The sequence below is a fragment of the Phodopus roborovskii genome, unplaced genomic scaffold (assembly GCF_943737965.1).
Source record: "Phodopus roborovskii unplaced genomic scaffold, PHOROB, whole genome shotgun sequence".
Lineage (NCBI taxonomy): Eukaryota > Metazoa > Chordata > Mammalia > Rodentia > Cricetidae > Phodopus > Phodopus roborovskii.
In genome coordinates, this window is record NW_026125901.1 from 394788 (window position 1) to 418525 (window position 23738).

Consider the following 23738-nt stretch of genomic DNA (forward strand, 5'->3'; position numbering starts at 1 on the left):
TCAACGGACTTGGTGTCCGGAACTTGAAACTGGTAACTGGAACTTGAAACTGGTAACCTTTAAAGGCAAATCTTAGACCAAAACAACAAAGTGAAACAACAACTGAAGACATCTTAAGAAGAATTGGACAAAATTTCCCCCAATATGCACCAAATAGGGACAGCCTGACACACTCTTTCACAGGGCCCCACATTTTCCCACTAATGCAGAGTTGTCAGAAACCCAAGCAACATTCGGAGCCAACAGGGGAAATGCCTGAATCTGAAAAGTAACCAAAAGAAATTCTTTCAGCGAAAAAAGATGGGAATGGAAAATGAGTTCCCAGAGTCACTCTCTCTTGAAAGCACACTGAGTCTTTAGGACAAACTTGTGGGACTCGCTCCATCTTTATCTACCTTAACTCTTTTCTTGCCAGTCCTTCTCTGGCTGGTTGAACTGCTCCTGTGGTTGTACCAGCCAGAAAGCCACTTAGCAACAAGCCTCAGGAGCTGCATTCCTCGCAGTGACAGGAGAGGATGTACCGGTAAGTGGCTGTAAGTCGCATGCCCCCGGAGCAGCGCAGGCGCAAAGCCTTCAACTTGGAGGTCTGAGGTCGACAGCAGTGACAGGAGGAACGGAAAGGTTGCTTGAGGACAGTGCTGAAGGACACCAAGGGCTCAGAGCGTGATGCCTGGCTGCAGTGTCCCTCACATCTGGCCAGGAGCACCATCTGGAGAAATAAGGGGAAGTGGTTACTCTGTGCAGGTGTCAAAACCTCAGGTTACCACATTATCCTTTGAAAAACCACAACATTCCTTGCTGATTCCTGCTGGGTTGGACCAGTGGCTGCAGTCTCTGGTTATACATCAGAACCTATTGGAAAACCTAAAATATGTGTTTAAGACACTGTGGTTCAGAGTTAGAGGTATTGTTTAGCATGTCCAAGGCTCTAGGTTCAATCCCCAGTACCTGGAGATTGGGAGGAAGCTGTTCAATACTTCCCCATCTGAAATCATTTTGAATTAAACTCCTTTAGTAGAGCCCAGGCTTTCATGATCTAGACATTTTAGGGAACCGTGAAGTGCAGTGAGGGCTTAGACTTAGTTAACAAGATATACCACTACAGTGTGAATAAAAAGATCCGGGAACAGGTCTGGTGATATACGTCAGGTAGTAGAGTGCTTGCCTAGTGCCCACACATGTCTGGGTTCAATCTCTAGGACTATATAAACCATGGATGGTGCCACACACCTGTAATCTCAGCACTTAGTAGAGGCAGGAGGATCAAGTACATAGTGTGTTCAAAACTAGCTTGGGTTACCACCTTGCCTCCAAAAACAAAACCAAATAAACATTTGAGTGCAAAATGAGTTTCTCCTCATGGAGGGAGATCTACTACTGCCCAAACGTATTGCTAGTCTACCAACAACAACAAGCAGAAAGTCACATCCAATTGAAATCTAGGATCAAGCAGAGTGATGGGATTAAGGGTCCACTGGGAAATAGCTGAACAGAAGGCATGTAGTCTCTGTAGAAGTAAAATGAGTAAAGTAAGTGTTGCTTTGAAAGAAATCTTTTAGGTGAACATAGAAGAAGAAAGTGAAGCAGAGACAGGGTGTATTTGTGGGCCTTAGAGTACACAACTGGGTTTATACCTTAAAGAGGTACCTGCCACTTGTACAATTTGTATCAGCATCTTGGAGTCATTTGCAGCAAATTTATCCTCTCCATTTCCAACGGTTTGGGCTGCTGTGTTGAAGCATGTGTGCTCTGTATAGCAAGACTCTATTAAGATTCTGATTAAGGGGATGGGCAGATCATTTAGTGCTTAAGTCCACTTGCTGGTCTTATAGAGGACCTGGACTTGTTCTCAGAATTGACATCACATGGTTCACAATAGCCTGTAACTCCAGTTCCAGGAAGGTTCCACACCTGGTCTTCTCAGACAACCACACCTATGTGATGCACACAGAGACAGGTAGGAACACACACACACACACACACACACACACACACACACACACACACACAATAAAAATAATAAATCTAAAATGAAAGACTCTGTTTAAAAAATATCAAAATTATCCTCAGAAAAAATGTACATACTCAACATTTTGCATAAATCTTAAGGAGATGGGCAAAAGGCTCCTTTAATTATTATTTTTTGAGAGTAGAGGTAAGGAACACAAGGGGATAATTCAAAAGCAATACACTTTCCTAATAAAGGAGGCCTGGGAGTTTCCTATGAAATCATATGGGTATTCACACTGGAAAGCACTTTAGATGTGGACATATTTCTGAGCACACTGAGCCTAAGGAAGAGATTGCCAAACATGCCTGTTTTAAGGTCATGATTTTAGAAGGAAAGATGCTGAACACATTCCTTGGCATGCCGAGGTCAAAGCCATCAAGTGCATGTTCAAGCAGATAAAATGATACCCAAAAACTCTTCCTGCCATGGTTAGTTTGAATTATAACAGTGGGTGGGTGGACTTGCTTTGTTTTCCCAAAAAGTTTAAGCTAAACCAAAAGAAAAGAATGTGTGTCAAGGCTGGAGATCACCACCCCATACAGATAAAGGGCAGCTCATATCATTCAATCCTGGAATCCAAGGGGTGGAAGGGATGAGACAGGTGTTATATAACCTTATGGTATTTTGGTTAATATTAAAGACTCACTAGAGATGATCTCTGACATCATTCTATGGGGCAAAATTAAACGCACAAGGATAAAGGGATAAACAATGGCCAACACATCTTTCCAAAATCAGACAAAGATAACTCCTGATAGTTAAGGATTATCAACATCATTGTCTAAGGAAATACTGGGAAAAATTTCAACAATTAATTCACACACATGAAAGAAATGTAAGATATCTAGCAGGACTGAGGGAGGAATAAGTTGGACTGGTCTAACATTACTTTCTCTGCAAGGTCACAAAGGCAGAGATAAAATGGCTGTGGTAAGCCATCTTGATTCTATCAAAGTCTTAATACTATTCTGTTCTTCAAATTGATACAAAAGAAAAATATCATCCTAAACAGGCTTGACAAGATTGGGCCACAGATAAAGAGATAAGTAGCACCTGCCTGTCTCTGGCATTTGCCTCAAGCTCTCTAAAAAGAGAGTCCAAGAATTTCCCCAGTTCCTTCTCACTATGTCTGTAAGTACATGGGAAAAGCTGTTTCACACATTGGAATAGTGTAAAATTAGCTGCCCCCTAATCCAGATACCTATTGGAGATTGAAGCAATCACTCAGCCACTTTCAAAAAGTATTTAGAGATCCACATAGATAAAACAAAACTGTGCCAACAGGAATAATTCAGAAGGGTCAAAGACAGTGAGTCAAAGATAGCTCTAATGGATCAGGATGTTAACTGCCCATAAAATAGCTAAGTCTGCAATACAGGTCAACTTGAAGAAAAGGCAACATAATTGTTATTTCACTAAAAGCTTTCAGGATATCAAGCTCCATGCCCAGTACACAGTGAAGGACAAGTTGTCTAGAATGGATGGACCAGGGTTCACCTCTAGTAGGTCTGGCTCCTGTTTCTCGTGTACTGTTTCTTCCCAAGAAAAATGAACAAATATGTATAGTCAACACCTATCATGGCTGCCCTAGGTGTCAAGTGTTTCTAGTCTTACAGCTGTTCTAATAACCCTTTCCCTGCTCCAGTAAAAGTTGATGTTAACTACTGTCTTTGTGCATGTCTTTGCTCTCCCAGGAATGTGATTTTCACTTGGTTCTGTCTAATGAAATCCTTCTTCCATCTTGTCTGTGGACCCTTGTCTGTGGACCTCCTCCTCCAAACACTGAGACAATGAATGGATTTTGATGTTTTCAACATACACACACACACACACACACACACACACACACACACACAGAGTGGGGGGGAAGGGAGGGAACAGAGCCACCTTTATAATAGGAACTGAACATGCACAGAAACATTCCTTTCTACTCTTTTATCCTTCTAAACATGTTTCATGACTTTGAGTTGAGTATTTTTCTTCCAGGTGCTCTCTATCTATGTATGAGGAACAAAGTCCACCCATACCACTTCCCCACACCTTCCCTCATCAGCAACATCAAGACAGGACTGTTCAGCTCATCTCTAGGAACCCAGGTCAATATTGCCAGGCTGAGGTCAACAACAAAATGACAAAGTAGCATAGGGGTGGTGAGGCTTGAAGATTTGCATGGGAATTCATGTCATTCCAACAGCTGTCTGTTACTATCACACAGGCCACAAATCACACAGATGTGAAAAGGCATTTGCATACAGAACACTTCCCTTTCCTATATCCTGCTGAAGCATTATGAGAGGTAAACATTTGTCTTCTTCTCATTTCATTTCTGTCTCTAGCAACTTTCGTGATGAATATACACTGTAGGCATCAGTATAAATTTGTTCTTATCTTAAAAAATCAAACCACATCTCTCAAGTGAACAATTATATTAGAAACTCTATATCCTTTTCTCCTATAATTGTTCCTATGAGCTTCTTGGGCAGCAGTAGTAGATGGCTTGGGGATTCTAAAAGTTCTTTCCCAATCCTGCAGCTCAGTCTTTCACACAAGAAATCTTTTCTTTGGGAAATTTTAAGCCTTGTCTCAACTCACTTCCTTTCCTGTTAACCTACTGTCTCATCTTGCCCATAATAGTTGCTGCACACACCACCCTTAGAAGCTGGTTCTATTCCCTCACCGTGGACCACCATTTCCTACTTCTCAACAACTTGGGCTTCAAACACCCATGGAGCCAGTTCACATTGCCAACCCATGTTTCTGAAAAGCCAAGCCTGGTCAGGAGTCAGAACTCATCCCTGCACACCCTCCACTCACCTGGTGAAGGTAGCCAGTCAGTAGTCTACTCCTGTTTTGTTCTCACTCTTAGCATCCAGCACAGGAGCTTACATTTACTAAGCTTTTCTGCTCTTCCCCACCCCTCCCACATCCAACAAAGCCATAGGGTGATGGTACATGTCATTCTGTAAATATGTTTCTCTTATTGGTTAATGAATAAAACACTGTTGGCAAATAGGAAGGCAAGATAGGTAGGATTAGAGACAAGGAGGATTCTGGGAGATGTAGTAGTAGATTCAAGATGTAGGGACTTGAGAAGAACTCCGTACCCTCTCTCCAGTAAGCTTTGACCACATGGAAATACTTTGATTATTAGAAATGGCTTAATATTTAAGACAGAGCTAGCCAATAAGAAAAGCTAATAACAGGCCAACAGCTATATATCTAATTTAGTGTCTCTGTGTATTATTTGGGCCTGACATGCCATGGACCAGGCTGGAAGGAAAACTGCTCCTAACAATAGGAAGGTTCACTTTCCTAATCCTTTAAAACTATAAGGATCCCAGCAGTTATTGAAGTCTTAGAAGTGGCAGAAATAGAAAAGTGGGCTGAAACACATGTCTAGTTTACAACTTCATCATCAGGACCATAATAGCATTTATTAAATGTTTATTATATGGCAGGTACCATATATGCTAGCTGTTTTACAAATATTGCCATTGTGGTCATACACGTCCATGCCCTTGGATAAACAGCTCCTTTTGCAGAGGAGAAAACTAAGGCACCAAACAATAGTTTGGCTTTCCTGAAATCACCCATTTTGAAAACTGTGAAACTAGAATTGAATCTAAAGCATGTCTTACTGCCTTGAAGCCTGGGGTGCCTTAGTGTCCAGATAGCCCATTTCCTCTAGCTGCAGGCCTTCAGCTTGTTTGCTTTATAGTCTTCACACAGAATTACAGGGGAATGTGATTTCTTGGGAAGAGTAGACATGAACCTGCCATTCCCAGGCTTTTTTGAACTCAGTCCCATGAGATACCATCACTAATGAAGTCACCACCTAGAACTTAAAAGTGGTCACTCTGTGTTTTGTAGCAGGTCACTCATTTCTGTCTGAGTCCGATTTATTTTTTTCATGAACTGTTAGAAGAAGGGTGATGGGACTTAAAACTGGCCCAGTGCCATAGTGGACAGAGAGTCCCACTACAGGTGTCCAGAATAGCTTTATTTATTACTTTTTTTCTAGGAACAAAAATGTGAGGGATGAATCATTACTGCAGGCACCTAGGCCTGGAATCTAAATGATAGCTCCTACATTCTTCTTGCATTAAGGAGCCAGGTAGTGGAAAAATGAACTCTCCAAAGAAGATATTGCCATTCACAGGCTATGTGGCATAAAGAAACTTAGTCTTTCTTTTCTTCTGGGTTATGGGTATCCTTTGTTGTAGCATGGAAATGATAAAACCTAAATGGCAGGTTTCTTGGCAAACACACACACACACACACACACACACATTAGAGTGACTGGCATAGGCTAGGTGTTCAAGTCAGTGCCCTCCCTTCCTTCTGTCCTTGGGCCACATGTAGCTTTCATTTATATTTTGGAGGCCAGACACATTGCATTTATCTAAGTCAAGGGCATTAACTGGTAGGCAAAGTGTGGTCATGTGTCCAGAAAAAATAATGGCCTTAAAAGTAATTGTGGAGATATAAAATCTGTCCTTGTCTCTCCTTTTCAGACATAGGCTAAATTATTTTATCCCAAGTCTCTGAAGAACACTTCATCAGATGAGACCGATTAGAGGGAATATCAGCCTGAATCTGTAAATGTTAAGAACTATATTTCCAAATGAAAATAATTTTATTCCTCAATACATAAAGAAAATTTAATCCAGAAAGTGTCTGGTAGCTGTAACTCTGCCAGGCATATATTTGTGGCCAAGAAAGGAAGGTTAATAATTACAAGCAGCATTCACATAAAACCTTTGCTATATTTTGGGTAATTTAGGATGTTTGAAAACAGATCATTCCCATGCAATGACAAACATTTCTTCTATTATCATAATTTTACACTGTTATCCTCTGTGGCATTCTGGGATAAACAAAGTAAATAATGATCAACTAAAAGTTGTTTCTAAGATCCTGCTCAAATTCTGCAAGTTTGAGTTAATGACATTTCTTCCTTGACCCTTCCCCTCTTAGGTTAACATGCTAAGACAGTCTTCCATCATTTTATCAAATCTTTTTATATTATTTTCAATTTTTCTTTTGGTTCTGGGGATGGAATCTAGGATAATAGGCAAGTGCTCAACCATTTAATTCTACCCCCAGCCCACTTTCAACTTTTTATAGATGCTACTATTTTCTATAATCCTTCCTTTCATTACAGTGGCACTTTCTTACATTTAAATTCTTCTCTCTCTCTCTCTCTCTCTCTCTCTCTCTCTCTCTCTCTCTCTCTCTCTCTCAAGAAACATGATTATAAAGGACAGCTTAACAAAGGAAGAAATCACCCATGAACTAATAAACACCAAATCTCAGTGCTGTCTATTCTGAAACAATTTCTGAGCAATCCTGGTTATAAAATGTTTCTCTTATCCTCTTTTCACAGTCTGTTTTAGTGGTTGTTGCTGTTTTTTGTGCTTCTGTGGTATTGAATGAACCTGATGGAAGCAAGTGTGTCTCCTTAAGCCCCACCTGCTCAAGCTGCTCCACCAGCTCCTACTCTTCATTACTAAGAGAAAATTTTAGCAAACTTTATGATTGTCATTGTGTTCCTCAAATATGAATAAGATCCAGGATAATTTCTTAAGTGGAAAAATGTCTCTTTTTACAATGATGAAATGATTAAGTAAAATTTTGATTCCCCTCACACTAAAATAAGGAATCTTCCTTGGGCTACAATCACATATGTTATGAAAAATGTAAAACCAGACATGTTTTGAAATGCAGGATGAAGAGACTGATTTCTATAACCTTAATTCCAGTGATGTATATTATTTTGAAAAATCTTAATTACGTGGGTAATTTGAAAAATACTTAACATATGATAATGTTTAAATGGGTTTTGTTGCTGTTGTTGTTGTTTCTGTATCCAGACTAAAGTGAATATCCTTTGAGGTTGAACTAAACAAAGTCTTATAAACTATGCGTGGACACATTTAGGGCATGTGACTGGGGCAATGATAGTCATGAGGATTCTCATTTGGAATCCATCCCATTCTACATTCTGGGTGGTCTCTGTGGCAGCCACTCTTGGTGGTCTTTTAGCATGATATTATTTATTACTTTGCACACCTCCTCTCAGCACTGAAACATAGATGACCTGTGCAAGAAGCACTCTATTCACTGCCAATAAGAAAAAATTCCTAAGCAAGATGAAATGATAATGTAGTTGTCATCCTTAATTCTCGAGTCATTACAGCATAAATGTGGCACATGGAGGAAGTTTTAGACCACACAGCTGTCTCTGGGGTAGGTCAGAAAACTGTTTGAACAGCCTCCAAGAAAGTGTTCCACTGGTAAATCTTCTCCCTCTTTTTTTTTTTTTTTTTTTTTTTGATGCAGGTAGAAGGAATTATGGTAATTTGTAGGCTTCAGTTTTCATTGTGTGTGTGTGTGTGTGTGTCTGTGTGTCTGTGTGTGTGTTATGTGATATGTGTATGCACACATTTCAGCACATGTGTGCATGTGTATGAAAGTGATCCTGTCTCTACTCCTTCAGCCTTGGGATTAGAGATGTGTACCACCATGCCAGATGCTTTTACATGGATTCTGGGGATCCAAATGGAAGCCTTATTTCACTCCCTGAGCCATATTCCCACCCCCTGTTTTTGTGTATTGAAAAGGAACATTATTGCTCATAAATCCCCCAGTCAGGGACACAAGACACCCCAACATCAGGATGATAAATGCAAAACATACTGGAAGAACTGCAAAGAAAGATTCCCTTAGGAGTTTTGCAGGTCAGTCACAGAGCTCTAGTTTGGGCTCTGGTCACAGTTCTCCATTGACTGACAAGGAAATATGGCTTCTCTTCTGTAAATGAGGGAAAGGGATATCCTCTCAAAGACTTGGGAGTGACCTTCATCTTACCTTTGAGCTACACTTGTACAATGGGTGACTGATAGAATCAACATAATGGTGCCTCATGCAGCGTTGAGAGTCCATCAGGAAGGAACTGTCTGTTTTGCTGTCTGTATCTCCCATTATGGCCAGGAGGGAGAGCATAGAAATGGATGCAGCTAGTACATGATTTCTCATTGTTGTGAGGGGAAACTTCTGCAGAAGAACAGCAGAGGGAGACAGAGGACAACAGATTGAAAATGCTGACACCTCTTAGGATCCAGTTCCTTTCAAGGCCAGGGCAGGATGGGGCTGTCTCTTTCTGGTTGTCATTGTCCTTTGTATGCTGGAGTTTTGTCTTGCTCCTTTCACTTGTAACTGATCACCACAGTGTCTGCTGCACAGCTGAAATGAAAGCAGAAATGATTTTCCCCAGAAATATGGGTGCAACACAAAAGATACGTAGTCCAACATTTCCATGTCATTTGGGGTGAAGAGTATTAGTTTCTAGAGCTTCATTAGCTTATGTTGTCATCCATTTCATGTCCCGTGACCTCAGTGTTTATGCTACATATTTATGACCATTTGGAAATGGACATGATGTTTGAGTGGAAGAATATGTTAACTTTAATTGCACGAGTCTATGTGCCTAAGAGCAAGAATATTTTGAGCCTATGGTTGAGATTAAAAATACATGGTTCTGGCCACAGCATAAGTAAATTGTGTGGTCTCATCTATGTCCTTGGTTGGCAAGGCAGGAGGGTTTATTGAGATTCTCTCAAAGATTTGCTATCAACGTCAGTTTATGGGGCTAGAGAGGAGGAAGGTCAGTGCTAATGAACACAGGCCATGGCCCAGGGGAATACATTTTCCATTCTATACCCACCCACCTCATTTTCCACTGCTAGGCTCTGGGCTCATCCTGTTTTTGATTTAAGTCCTTGCCACCCAGTATCAGTGGCCAAGTGCATCTGAAACCCACATTATGATCACCGGCCTCCAGCATGGCTAAGGCAGTGCATGCACAGTTCCCATAGAGTCACACATTTCTGCACAACCTTTGTAGCTGAAGCCCACAGGGTAATGTGGAAAAAAAGAGGCCACTGGAGCAGAGACTTCCCATTAATGTGAGATTATGTTGGACTTATTTCTCTAAAATTTGCTTTGTTCTTTTAACCATAGCTCCTGGTCAAGGGACCAGACTTCAGCAATCTACTAAAATTACCTCACTGGTGCTTTGTATTATGCCAGAAGACACAGAATAGCAAAAGTATTTTCAAACATGTGGGGAAATTGAGAGAACCTGACTGTACATATGAAACCAAAGGAATGGGGTAACTAAAGCTTCAGAAAAACTTTCAAAGTTATTGTAGATCAAAGTCTGATGGTTTTGTTCGCAGTAGAAGTATTTCTCTAACTTCCTTTTAATGAAGAGTCTGAATAAGCAGGGTAAATAAAATGTTCATGTGATCAAGATAAGAAGTCCAAGGTTGTATTAATCAATTCATTTTGCTGTAAAAAGTGTGGTCTCAGACTCACTTAGCTGCAATTAGGCAGCTTGCAAGTATGGGGCAGGGCATTTGGGGTGGAAAATGGTGTGGCAATAGGACTATCTCAGAGAAAAGCATCCCTGGCAACAGCCTGTGTCTCTGGAAAGTTATATAAATTGCAGGAAGGGCAGGGACCAATTATGAGAGGAACCACCTGGACTAAGTAATGGCACAACCATTAATAAGCTGTGGCACCTTGCATAGCTCACTTAAATTCTTCCAGTCCATTTCCTCACCTATAAGATAGAAGAACTGACAGCAATAGCATATGCTGTTCTCTCCTGTTCTAAAATGCCAGCATTGAATAGCAACAGATTTGGATACCACCATTTTGATTTGCAGAGGATAATCCCAAAGATGGGAAAAGCCTGTTCTCAGATAGCCTAGCACCACTTTCTTTTATGTGCGTGCTCATGGTGACATCTCCTTAAAATGGATCAACCTGTGCCCAAATATCTCAAGGGGCCAAGACTGCAGGAGAACATTTTTTCTTACTGAAAATACATTTTTGCATACAATATATTGTGATTACAGTCTCCCCTCCCCCAACGCCTCCCAGATCATGGCCACTTTCCCACTCACACAAAAAACCACATGCTTTCTTGCTCTCATTAGAAAACAAATGAGCATCTAAAAAATAATGACAAAATAAAAACAAATAAACCAGAATAGGACAAAACATACAAGTGGGGGAAAAGAGCCAAAGAAAAAGCCTAAGAAACACATATAGATGCAGAGATATACACATTTGAACACACAGGGATTTCATGAAAACACAAAACTGGAAATCATAAGGGCCAAACAAACAAAAACAAAACAAAAAGTTCAGGCAAAGCATTGTGAGACATAACAGACTTCAAAAAAGAATGCCTTTGAGTTCATTTTGTATTGACTATCTACTGCTGTAGTTTGTATACCCAGTGAGATGCCTTAGGAGAAAATGAATTTTTCATTTGAGGGAGGTTATCAGTTGGAGCTCACTTCTGTATTAGGGGTGTGTGTACCTGACATCTCAGTGCTAAGTGCCAGAGAATCACCTGTGCTGGGGTACAGACATGAGCTTTTATGTGGTTGCTGGGGTTCTCCACTCACTGGGGCCCTCATGATAGAGCAGGACACACTCTACTGCCTAAAGCATGTATCTTGGCCCTGTGAACTGGTTTGTTTCTCAGGGGTGATAAACTAAACTCCAAAGTAGTTAAAAAGAACAAAAGAGGACTGGAGAGATTGTCCAGTGGTTAGGAACATTGGCTGCTCTTCCAGAGGAACCAGGTTCCATTGCAGGCAACCATATGGGGATTCACAACCTTCTGTAACTCCAGCCTCAATGGATCTGATGCCTTCTTCTGGCCTCTTCTGACATACATATAGGCAAAATCACCTATACACATAAAATTTTAAAAAAATAGAAAAAATAAAATATGACATAAATAACAAAAGATATGCTGCTTTACTTCTAGTTTTAAGATGTTTGCTTTCAATACATTCACACAGGTCATGACAATTTTGTTCAGTTTTTCTATTACCACTGAAATAATAATGCAAGCAATAATATTAACAAAAAATTCATCAAACCTTCAAACCACAAATGTATGATCTTTACAGCAGAACACTGGGATATGGCTTACTATTATTATATTATCATTATTATTGGTGGCAGTAGTCTTTTAGATTTATTTATTTTTAGTTTATTTTTTATGAATGTTTTGCCTACATATATATATATGTATTAAGTCCATGCCTGGTGTTGGAGAAGATCAGAAGATGCCATCAAATGCTTTAGAACTAAAGCTATTTATGATTGAGAGCCACAATATGGATGCTGGAAATGGAACCCAGGTTCTCTGCAAGAAAAAGTGAGTCATATTTCCAACTCTACAATTTGTTGGTTTGTTTGTTTGTCTTTGTTTGTTTGTTTTGATACAGACTCTCATTGTATAGACCTCTTGAGATTCCAAGGCATCCTGGAATTGCAGGCCTGTACCACAACACAGGCTGAGATTCCTATTACATTTTGTATTTTGCTTTAACTATGCAAATTGCATGAGCCAACACTGCTGTGTTGAGGAACATTTTATGAAAATAAAGCTCAAGAACAGAGAACTACTGAGTCAAGCCATGTTGTACACAGACCTGAATCTTCAGTGTGAGAAGGGACTTACAAAGAGGAACATGAGGAATTAAGAAAATTTGTGCAACCACAGGATTTGTCGCTTTTTGCCAGGCTAGGATAGCTCAGCTTTATGGGACCTTCTTGCATTTTCTTGAAACTAAATTAATTCATTTGTCTTTTTTATTTTAAGCCATATGCAGCACACTCCGCCAGCCAGGCCATGATGAATTGAACAACAGAACTCAGGAGTCCTATGTCCTCTTTGTGCTATGTGCTTTGGTACAGTCTCAGACCTGAATTTGGCCGCAAGGTAGAGTCCATGTTCTCATGGCTCCAGTGCAGAGCCTTTGCAGCAGGAGAAGCACGTAGACCAGCATGCCCGACTTTGGAGCTACCTTCCAAATGCAACCAGTGGAAAAGAACAACTGGCCCCAGATTTCCCCCACCTGTCATCCTCATTGAAATAATATAGCAGCCTCCTGGGTGAGAGATGGTGCTGTGCCCACAGATCAGCTCACTTTGGGGCTGACCTTCTGCCTGGCAGAGAGTAAGGCACAGGCTAAGACAAGAGTCATGTGCCAAGAACGGCCTTGTTTTTGCCCTACTTCTGAGGCAAAGGAGGGCAGTGTTTCCATATTTATGTCCCTCCTGAGCTGTTTTCAGTGCTGAAATAGGCACTGAAATAGATGTCCTTTCTCTAGTTTCTTTCAACAAACTTTTATTTATTCAACATACATTCATTAATTGACCACCTACTATGGGCCTCCTTTTACTCTAGGACATAAAAGGTAAGTATCAGGAGTCAGGGGTGTGGCTCACATGCCAAGGCCTAGGGTTAAAGGCCCAGCACCATAAACATATAAAAAAGATAAAAATCAGAGGAAAAAATAGGTTCACTGCATTTATTAGTAAAAATGTTGGCCTGTTATTTTCCTGTTTAATTTGGGGGCCCCACTGATACATTCTATTTACTAAAAATTTATATCCAGCATGCACAGCATCATCTCTGAGAAGATTAAATGAAGCAAATAAAATAAGATGACTTTGAAATGGACTTGGCGTATCACACAGAAATATTTATTAATTATTATATTCTTGCTTATTTTTTTGACACTGGGTTTCTATATGTATCCCTGTCTATCCTGGAACTCTTTCTGTAGACAAGGATAGAATTGAGCTCACAAAGATAACCTTCATCTGCCTCCCAAGTGCTGGGGTTAAAAATGTGCAACACTAATTCCAAGATATTTGTTATAATTAAAAAAAACAACTTATAAGTCAGGAATAAGGCAAAGATAGCAGTAAACAAAAGCATAGACATTATAAAAATAGAGGGGAATTAAAGCTGTAAAGATGGAAGAAAGCTTGCTACTAGGTAATATTTCATACAAAGATTGGAAAAACAAGAAATTCTAGGTCTTATTCAGATTGCAAAGTGTTACGTAGTCCCCCTTTTGAGAATCCAAAGAATTCCAATGGGATCTATTCAACAAGATGCCCTGAAGAATAACTTGGATGCCTCTTCCCAAGACACTTATTTTATAAACAGTAAACAGTGTGTTAGATTGTATGAAGCATCACCTGCACTCAGTCTCTGGTTTAAGATTATTTCTATCTGGCAGCACATGAATAGCCATCGAGAAACCAATACTAAACTGACCCTGAAGCAGTGGTACTTGATGAAAAATATGTGAAGTCCCTGGGGATCTCTAAGGATGTCACTATAAGGTCAATGGGGGAAGAGTGTGGCTCTTGCTCCCTTCATCTCAGGGTATCTGTTCTACAATAGGAGGCAATGGCCACCTCTATAGTGGTACCTTAGATGAAAGAAGAAAATATCCTTGCCATTAAGTAATAGTCCTCCATTCTCTGATGGGACACTGTGTTCTTCCCACTGTGTGACTAGCCATCTGTGGTAGAACTGCACAGCAGCAGGAAATCGTATAAAGGTGAGGAAGTAATGGAAGAAGAGGGAAGGGAAAGCAAAATTGGAGGAGAAATAGAGCCAAGGGAAGAAGCAATATGTCATAACTCTTGTAGACAAGGGAGCTCAAACAAAGGCCTGAGAATAGATATAACTTGGTGGGGAACAGCAATGAGTCAACTGTCAAGTGGGCCCTGACTACGTGTGCATGTGTGCATGGGTGTGTGTGTGTGCGCGCGCGTGTCTTTGGCCTGAATAGTTTCACTCCCTGGGGAGGAACCACAGTGGGTGGACTTGACCTTGAGCTTGACTGTAAGTAAAACACCTGATCTTTGAGACATTTTCGAGGAAAGAAAGCTGTCATTGTTATATACTCCCCCACTTACCTGAAACACCATGCTTCCTTCCCCAGACCTTAGCTAACCCATGTTATTAGTGTTTTGTATCTCCAGATTATGCATTCACTTGTCTGAAATAATGAGTAACTATTCATTGCATTCTGAAACCTACAGTTCATTTTGCTGTTATCTGATCCAGTAGAAGGGAGGCTGAAATCATGGTTCTTAAGCTGCATCACACGTTCCCATGATTGACTATGAGAACTTTATCAAGTCATTTGTTTTCTCTAGGACTCAGTTTCCTTCTATAGAAAATAAATTAGTTGGTTGTAGTAGTTCACAGTTTTGTCCACTTTCAATCATATCTGTATCTTCCCCAGCTTCTCAGACTGTATAGCACTGCTCTGGGACTAGATACTCCCCCAAGAAATCTTATAGCAAGACCTCCTTTTTTTCTTCAAGGAGTTAATGATCACTCATGATTCCAAGAACATTCTAATGAAGCGCCCAACCAACAGTAAGCCAAGCTATTAGAATGTTTTCTTCCATGAGGCCATTTGGGTGGCCTGAAGTAAAAATAGCCTCCAATATCCAATTGATTTGGTGCTTGTGATTACTAAATGTAGTTCATAAATTATTAATATCCTGGTTTTATTTGTTTTTGTTTTGTCTTTTTTAGACAATGTCTTCCTATGTAGCCCCAGATAGCCTGAAATTTATTGTGTGGGACTAAGCTATCATTGAATTCCTGAGTGAGCCTCTTTACCCAGCACCCACACTGCTGAGATTATAGGCTTGTACCACCACACCTAGCTCATATCTTGTTAATAACAAGAATCAACTGGTAAATATTTTTAACCAGTTTCTGTTTTTCTTAAAATTCTTTTCAAATGTGTGCTATTTTGATCCAATGTCACCAAACACCTCCATCAGGAGAAGAGAACAGTCAAAGGCAGTCACACACAATAGAATTAAACATCTTCCATGTGATGATATAGACTGAATTCTACCTGCCAGTTCCTTTCTTAGAAAAACCTGTGAGTTGTAGCCTCTGCTACTAAATGCCTAATAGGCCATGTGCAGGACTGTGACCTGGGAGAGGAAAGGAGAGAAGGTTTGGTCTGCAAAAATCATCCTGAAGCTGTGAATTAATAAGATCTTCAGGATCAAGAATAAGCCCCTCTGTTTGGTATCAGCAGAACCTCTATCCTAAAGGAAGGACAATACTGATGTCTTGGGATGAGACTAGAGTTTAAAAGAATTGACCATTGAATATGGCTGGTGATCCTGTCCTGGGCATTTGTAAACTTCTATAGTTTCTGTGAAGAGACTAATTCAGAGTTTTTAGCCGTTGGTGTAACTAAGTGACTTCTAGACTATCAATTCCACACAAAGTGGAAATGATTACCAGAGTATCTGGAAGCGTTCTTTTGAAATAGTTTTTTCTTGGGGTTTGAACTGTGACTGATATGGTGATGAGCTGTCAAAAATGCTCAACAGTAGCCTTTCTATGGTGCCACAAATCACCACTGGCCCTGATCTCTGGGTTCTCTTCTATCCTTTAATCGACAAGGAATAAGAATAAGTGGAGTGGTGTTGGTCTGAGTATACAGCTCAAGTGGTAGTGTATATGAAGTCCTGGGGACAATATAAACTGGGCATGGGGGCACATGTCTGGGATTCCAGCCCTCAGGTGGTAGGGACAGGAGGATAAGAAGTTAAAATAATCCTCAGATACATAGTGAGTTCAAGGCCATCCTGGCCTATATGGTATCCTGCCTTAAAAAGAAACAACACAAAGAAACAAACTAAAAGAATCAGTAGAAAGCAGAATAGACTCCTCAGCAGTAACAGAAGAAAAGGGGAAATGATTCTGGATGTCCAAAATCTGCCACAGCCTTTTCATTTTTTTCAAACAGCACAATTTCAAGAAGAGAGGGTTTCACTTTATGTTACTTGCTCCCTCCTAAAGAAGTGAGATCCAAGCCAGAATACAAGTGAATAGTGAGATCCAATCTACTGCTTACCTTACTAAGATGCAGAGTTTTGAGAAACCCAACCTAGAGGACACAGTCTTGCTACAGATGCACCCTTCCTGTAGAAAAGAAAAAGTGTTCAGAGACCCATGTGCTAGTACAATCCAATGCTTACCCTTCCCTGACTCTTGGTGTGACATGGTCTTAGGAGAAGAGAGATGATCAGTCCTAACTGAGTCCTGGCTCCTTTTCACACTGAAGCCAAATGAGTGTCTTGGCTTTTCTTCAAAGTGTCTAGCAATGTGTTTCTAAAGCTGAATTGCAATCTCCTTAGCCGGAAACCATGTTCTGGAATGGTGGGCAATGATCTCACCTAACAGCCGGAGGGTCATCGGTAAGGAATGGATTTTCAACAATACAAGCAGCTAAGCAGCTCAACCTTTCTATTACTCATGCAATTTTCCTTTTTTATGTTCCATGATGGGATTGAACACAGAATTCAAATCAGAACATTTGTGGATGCAGGCCTGCATGAAAAGGGGCAAGTCTAAGTCCATTATGAAGTGTAAGTCCCTTATGAAAAACATAGGCCACTATGCTGCTAATCACCCTGCAGTTGTTGGACTATGAGTTTTCTCCTTGTTTTTTGTTTGTTTGTTTGTTTGTTTTTGATTCAACACCAGTTCTCCTGTCACAATTCTACTGTGCTGCCTGTGGACACCAACTATTAATAGAAACTCTTAAATTTTGAAAAGGGGTCCATTTTCAAAATTGAGGATGGGAAAGGGAGCACAGAAATGTATCAAGTCCTTATGTATCCCCTTGAGTTTTGAAGATAAATTGGAAACTGATTAAGGATTTGGTTTCTTTGATTCATAATGTCCCTGTCAGGAATGTGGGTACCTAGAGTTTCACCTAAAGATGAACTTGAGCTTTTTTTCTTTTCTTTTCTTTTCTTTCTTCTTCTTTTTTTTTTTTTAACTTGGGGGCTTGACCACTTTTCAAGTATGGAAGGTAGGCAATTTCAGATCCGTTTCTGAGAGAGCAAGTAAAATGAAGCTTTCCCTTTCTGAAACTGAGCTATTTGAAAACAATCTGAAAGCACAGTGCCCAAGCCAAGTTTAACATCAAAAACAATCTTTTGCACTTTTCTTTTGTCGCTTCTTATTTTTATTACCCATGAATGAAACTGAACGAGACTCCAGGTTTCAGCCTATTGTAGTTTTACTGTGCTGAAGAAAGATCACTCCTTAGCATGTTCTGATAGTTGGTCTACTGTTGGTCTTAACCTGTTGTCCTCTCTTTTTTAAGGGATACTGCAATCTATTGGATCATGGCTCAAAAGAAAAAGTTGGGAGAGAGCCAGGACTTGGAATAGAGCAAATTGTCTGAATAAGTCTTAGCTTTTGTGGAAAAAAAGCAAATCTTATACCACGCTACCAGTCAGCACTCGTGTCCAGATTTTGACACGAGGATGAAATGAGACTCAATTGGATGAAGTCCTGATTATAAGTACTCAGGACGCCTGGCCAACTGAACAACCCATTCTTTGAATCTTCTGAGTCAGCACTGTTTCTAACAGGAAAGTGATTGTTCCAAATTGCAAACTTCTGGACTGCTATGTTCTAACAGCTAAAAATATTCCAGGGAATGGGACACTTAGTAATATATACCTAAGTACTAGGGTCATAGAGACTCTGATGAAGGAGACAGAGTGAATGGCACCAAGCAAAGTATTGCTAGAGACTAGATACATGAGAGGCAGCTTTGAAAATGTGAGGACAGAAGATGCCACTGGCACAATCTTCCTCAAAGCCTGAAAATGGGGCGGGGGGGGGGAGGTTAATGTCACCAGACAACCTGTATAGCCTCGCCAGCATGCACTCATTCCAGTCTCAGCTTCCATTGCATATTGCCCACACATGGGACTTTCTAAAGAATTCCTAGGGCTTTGCTTTCTGCTGGAATCAGAAAAGTGCATGGTTGTTGACCTGATGAGTGAGGAGTGGGTACTACCAGCTGGAATCCTGCCACTGGCAGGGGCAGACAGGAAAACAGAAATGCTCTTAATGTCCTCCCAAAGAAAACCTTTGATGGGACAAAAGAGTGGTTGTATTTTTACCCGCTCTCTTCATGCTGCCAGGCTTCTTTAAATAGATCCTCTAGCCTAGGGACTTGTATGGAATAATTCATATTAAACCCAAGAACTGGCAGTGAAGGGTACACCTCTCTCTCTCTCTCTCTCTCTCTCTCTCTCTCTCTCTCTCTCTGTGTGTGTGTGTGTGTCCTTGTCAAGCTAACAGGAGATGGCTCATTTTAATTCAACTATGCTCTTTTAATGAATGTTTAGTTAATTGGGAAAAGATATCCAAAGCTCTCAGGAAATGAAAAAGAATAGGAAACTGCCTTGTGGATTTCTCTTTACTACCTCTTGCTTCCACATATGTTAGCAGCATCTTTTTGGTATGTTGCACAATGGAGGTCTTAAATGGGAATCTCTAATTGAAAGTCCAGTACCTTCTGCTTAAACTCCTGAATTGAACTGATTTTCTGGGGAAAGAGGAAAGGAAAGGAAAGGAAAGGAAAGAAAGAAAGAAAGAAAGAAAGAAAGAAAGAAAGAAAGAAAGAAAGAGGGGGTTTGAGGGAAGGGGTAAAAGAAAAGAGGGAGGGAGGGAGGGAGGGAGAGAGGAAGGGAGGGAGGAAGGAAGGAAGAAAGGAAAGAAGGAAGGAAGGAAGGGGTCCTTTCTCACCTCAATTACCTCACATTTTCTGTGCACTCAACTCAGGAGGGATTTCTTAATTCTCCCTTTGGGCAATGGGTTTGACAAGGCATCAAGCCTATGCTGGCCAAATTGAAAGTCCTGTTTGTTCTTCTTTCTGCCTGAGGACAAGAGACAGGAGAGAAACTTGAGGAACCCGGGAGCAGGGCAGGGACCAAAAGATCCAGGGGTATTTGTTCCAAGTCACTTGTCTCTCAGTCTGAAACAGAATAACCACATTTCTCTTAATGTGGGCTGAAGTGCATCCAGGCATTCCCATAGCACTCCCACTCCCAGGCCTTCGCCAGAGATGTCCGGGTCACTGTGATGGTATGCTTGTCTCTGCCAACCCGGGTCACTGCAGCTCCACTCTTGGCGAGCCACGTGGCTGCTCCTCTCTGTGAGTGGGTTCAGTCTCAGGGCTACAAAAAGCCCCCATATCCTATCGGCCCAGGAGAACCTGTGCCAAGAATGACATCCTGGGAATACTATGGAGATGAGGAGACTTCATGGGCTGTTCTCCCCAGTGGAACAGGACCCAGGCTGTCTGGAAAACAGACAGAGCAAAGGGCAGCTTACAATGGAAGGAGATCAGGCATAGGGAAAAGTGGAAGGACTGAGAGCAGTAGCGAACAAAAGAAAAGAAGCCACTTGCCACCCAGGAAGATTCAGCCCTGTGCGGAGGAGGTGGTGGAGGAATCAAGCACTTGCGGGGAACAAGTACCCAGACATGGCACTGCCAGTCTTACAAGATTCTTTTCTGTATTAGATTATGGGAAAGAAGGAGGGGAAATATATAGCCAGCCAGCTGTTCAATGGCTTACAACCTCGCTTTTATTGTCCGGGTAAGTTGGTGAGGTGGGGCATCAGAGGAATTCCAAACATACCATCCCAGAGAAGTTTTAATATGTTCCACAGTGTCATACACGAAGACGAAATGACAGCTGATCACAGCCAGGATGGGCCACAGCAATTTGGGCCCCGGAGCTCACCCACCCTCTTATGACCCTACTTCCCTTTCATTGTTCAGTGTTCACACATCTTAGTCCTTCCACCTGCCTCTCCATCCCCTCTGTTCCTGCTGGACTGGCAGGGGTGTCATTAATTGACAGTCACAGAATCAAAGATGAACATGGGCACAAAGGCCAATGGCCAAGAAGATGTGGCTTTCCTACGCACCCCAGAGGGTCAGAGGTGATCCAACACTTTCTGATAATGTACACCAAAATCAAAGACACTTTTGATGCTGTCTTCAAAATTTTCCCCAACGAATCTAATCATGTGATGAAACAATAGACTGGCTTGTTTGAAAGCAGCACTGTGTGTGGCTAAGTTTGGGGAACAACTTCCAGCCACTTATCCCAGGGTCCTCTTTAAATTTAGGCCAAGCTCAGAGATCACTGACTGCCTCAGTCTAGGCAATGGGACAAGTAAGTGATGGGAGAGAGTGATGGCGTCTTCCTCTCTGCATGTTTCCAATACAGTGATTCATCAAGTAGGCCTGATGTCAGCTGCTGGGGAGGTGACTCACTCCCATCCCCTGATAGAGATAGCATACAGTTCCCTTCCAGAGAGTGCTCAAGAGAACTGAGGAAGGATATGCTACTCTTTTTCCAGACTGCTACTATTTCCACCCCAAGAAAAATCTGATTGTATTAGCTGTGTGTGATACAGACAGGATACACACAGGTACAAACAGCCAAAGAGGAGGAGAACCCTTCATTATAAATAGAAAACTGGTTCATAAGTATTTCAAGTAATCTCGAACACTAGCGTGTATATGACATGGTTCTTAATAAGCACAAAGTTCTTGTGCAATTACTCATTGGGGAAACTGTTTCTCTTCCCAGATTCAATATAGGAAAGAGTACACAGACCCAAAATAAAACTGTGGGATAACATCCCATTCACCTTTGTATCCATCAGGGTAAGGACATTGCCAGGCACACTACAAATGCTCAATAAACATGTGCTGGGACGATGATGAGAATTATAACCCAGGAAGAACAATGGTACTGAAATCCTGAGTTCTCAACTCTGGCTACCATTGGTGCTTATAATTCTGAAAAAGTCATTTTTTAAGGACCCAGTGAAATAAATGAGTTGGAAATTGTTAAATGTATTGAAAAAATGATTTATTTTTCCCTTGACAGTGTCATTGGAACTCAAATTAAGATTGAGAACTCCACAGGCATATTTCCATCTGTGGGTGTCAGCTGCTTGATACCAATAATAATAAGGCCTTAGCCATTTCTCCCATTACCTGAAAGAAATGTGTTTTAAAAGAAATGATGCATGACGTTGCATTTATGTTGAAACACTCTCATATAATGGTCTGAATAACAGTTAAGAAAATTGTCAGTCACCGAAATGTTTTGCTAGCAGCAGTAGATTTTTAATTGTCATAAAATATTACAACAATCCAATCCATATTATTTTTATAGCCTTTCTTGATTAGTGAAGCAGTTGTGAATTCATTTCTCTAAATGTCTGATTTTTATACAACAACGCTCCTCAGGCTAGTTATTTATGAAAATCAGGGGGAAAATTCCCCATAAATTGTGCTCCCTGTTCCTCAATGAAAGCTGGCCAACAGAACCCTCAAGTTCACTTTCAGGAGTAAAATGAATGGAAAGAAAGTGAGCAGATACTTGTATGAAGTCTAAATGCCATTTTGAGACAGTCTACACTTCCTGATGCAGTTAGCTAACATCCAAAGCCAGCAGTGCATTTGCAGCATCTCTGTGTTCCACATGCACCTGGTAGCTAATATTGTGTTGAAGCAATTTACCATGTTGTATTTCGTAATTAAAACATACTAATATTAGAACTGGAGAGTTCTTAGCAGACACCAGCCATGTCTGCTAAGAATGACAGTTACAAGGTATAAGAAATTCTTATCTTTCCAAATAGATCGCTTTTCACACTTGAATCTCAGTGAAAAGAGGGAGGGAGGGAGGGACGAGAAAGGGGGGGGATGCTCTTTCACAGAGGCTTATCTGGGCTTGTCCATTACAATGAGCCTCAGTTACTGTGCTTTCTGAGTCATTAACATTCTGTACACAATCAAACTTCCCGTCGAGTTATGCCCGGGCCTCCTACAGCTCAATTGTTCATTTAATGAGAGAACTTGCATTTAAGAATAGGAAAGAACCCTCTGAATGTTCCTCAGGTGTCTGTAGGAGTCATTCCTCCAGGTCCTGGTCCCTGTGCTGTCAAGAGCATCCTTTCCTGGTCACTTCTTGGATATTGGATCATTGGTAGTGCTGCAGAAACAAACCAACTACTAAAAATAACCCCTTGCAATAAAGCCAAGGCAAACAGCATGCATTTCCTCAGACTTTTCACCCAATCAAAATCACACAGCAATCCCATGCTCATCTCTCCCGACACTCTTGAATGTATCCTTGGAAGCAAAATCCCAAAGCGGGATGGGAGAAGAGTGCAAAGGAATAGTGTGACGCTGAAAGCTAGGCATAAATGTTGCCTATTGTTTGAAGTCATTCTGAGCACTCCGGCACAGCCCTGGCAGGAGATCAGCCGCATACATAAGGAGTAATAAAAGTAAACAGTGCACATTTAACCTCGCAGACTTGCTTGCGTTAATAGTGCCCCCATTGTAAGTGGGATGAAGGCGGTGGGGAAGATACAGATACGGAACTCCACAAATGCAAGTCGGCAACTGCTGCTTCTCTGTCCTCTTTCATGGTGTCACATAGAAGAACCATTTCAAAGTTACATCTAACTACGCAGAGTTTGAAAAGAAATCAACCCCAAAGATATTTTCCAGCTTCTCTGGGACACTTCCTGCTCTGTCACAGACTTCAAAGACCCGTTCATTTAAAACAAACAAACAAAAAATCCACAAGGTTAGCATGCTACAGATTAATGTAAATTAAAGTGATGCAAATTTAAGTGGTATTTAAAGGTTGTCTCTTTGTCTGCAAGAAGGATGAAAGGTTGAGTTTGGAAAGAAGTAATTTCTTAGGCAAGCCGGCAGCGCTTGTTTTCCTGCTTACCTTGGGGGAAACGCAGGGCTCCTTTCTTCTCAGACTTTTCTGAGAGCTAGAAAGAGGTCCTGTTACTTCCAAATGCTTTTGTTCTTCTGTCCCTCTGTCACATGGCTTGCCTTTTATATTTGCAACACACAAAAGTTAGGACTGTTGTTTAAGCGACCCAGGGAGAGAGAGAGAGAGAGAGAGAGAGAGAGAGAGAGAGAGAGAGAGA

General features: G+C 41.0%; 1 protein-coding gene across 1 annotated transcript; it reads right to left on the bottom strand.

The window, feature by feature from the left end:
* Ndp (norrin cystine knot growth factor NDP) lies at positions 1–23738 on the bottom strand. The gene is made up of 3 exons (XM_051178926.1): positions 23531–23738; positions 8882–9256; positions 1–709 (listed from the first exon to the last, which is right to left on the bottom strand). The coding sequence occupies exons 2-3, from the start codon at positions 9047–9049 to the stop codon at positions 482–484; spliced, it is 396 nt and encodes a 131-aa protein (XP_051034883.1). The 5' UTR covers positions 9050–9256; positions 23531–23738; the 3' UTR covers positions 1–481.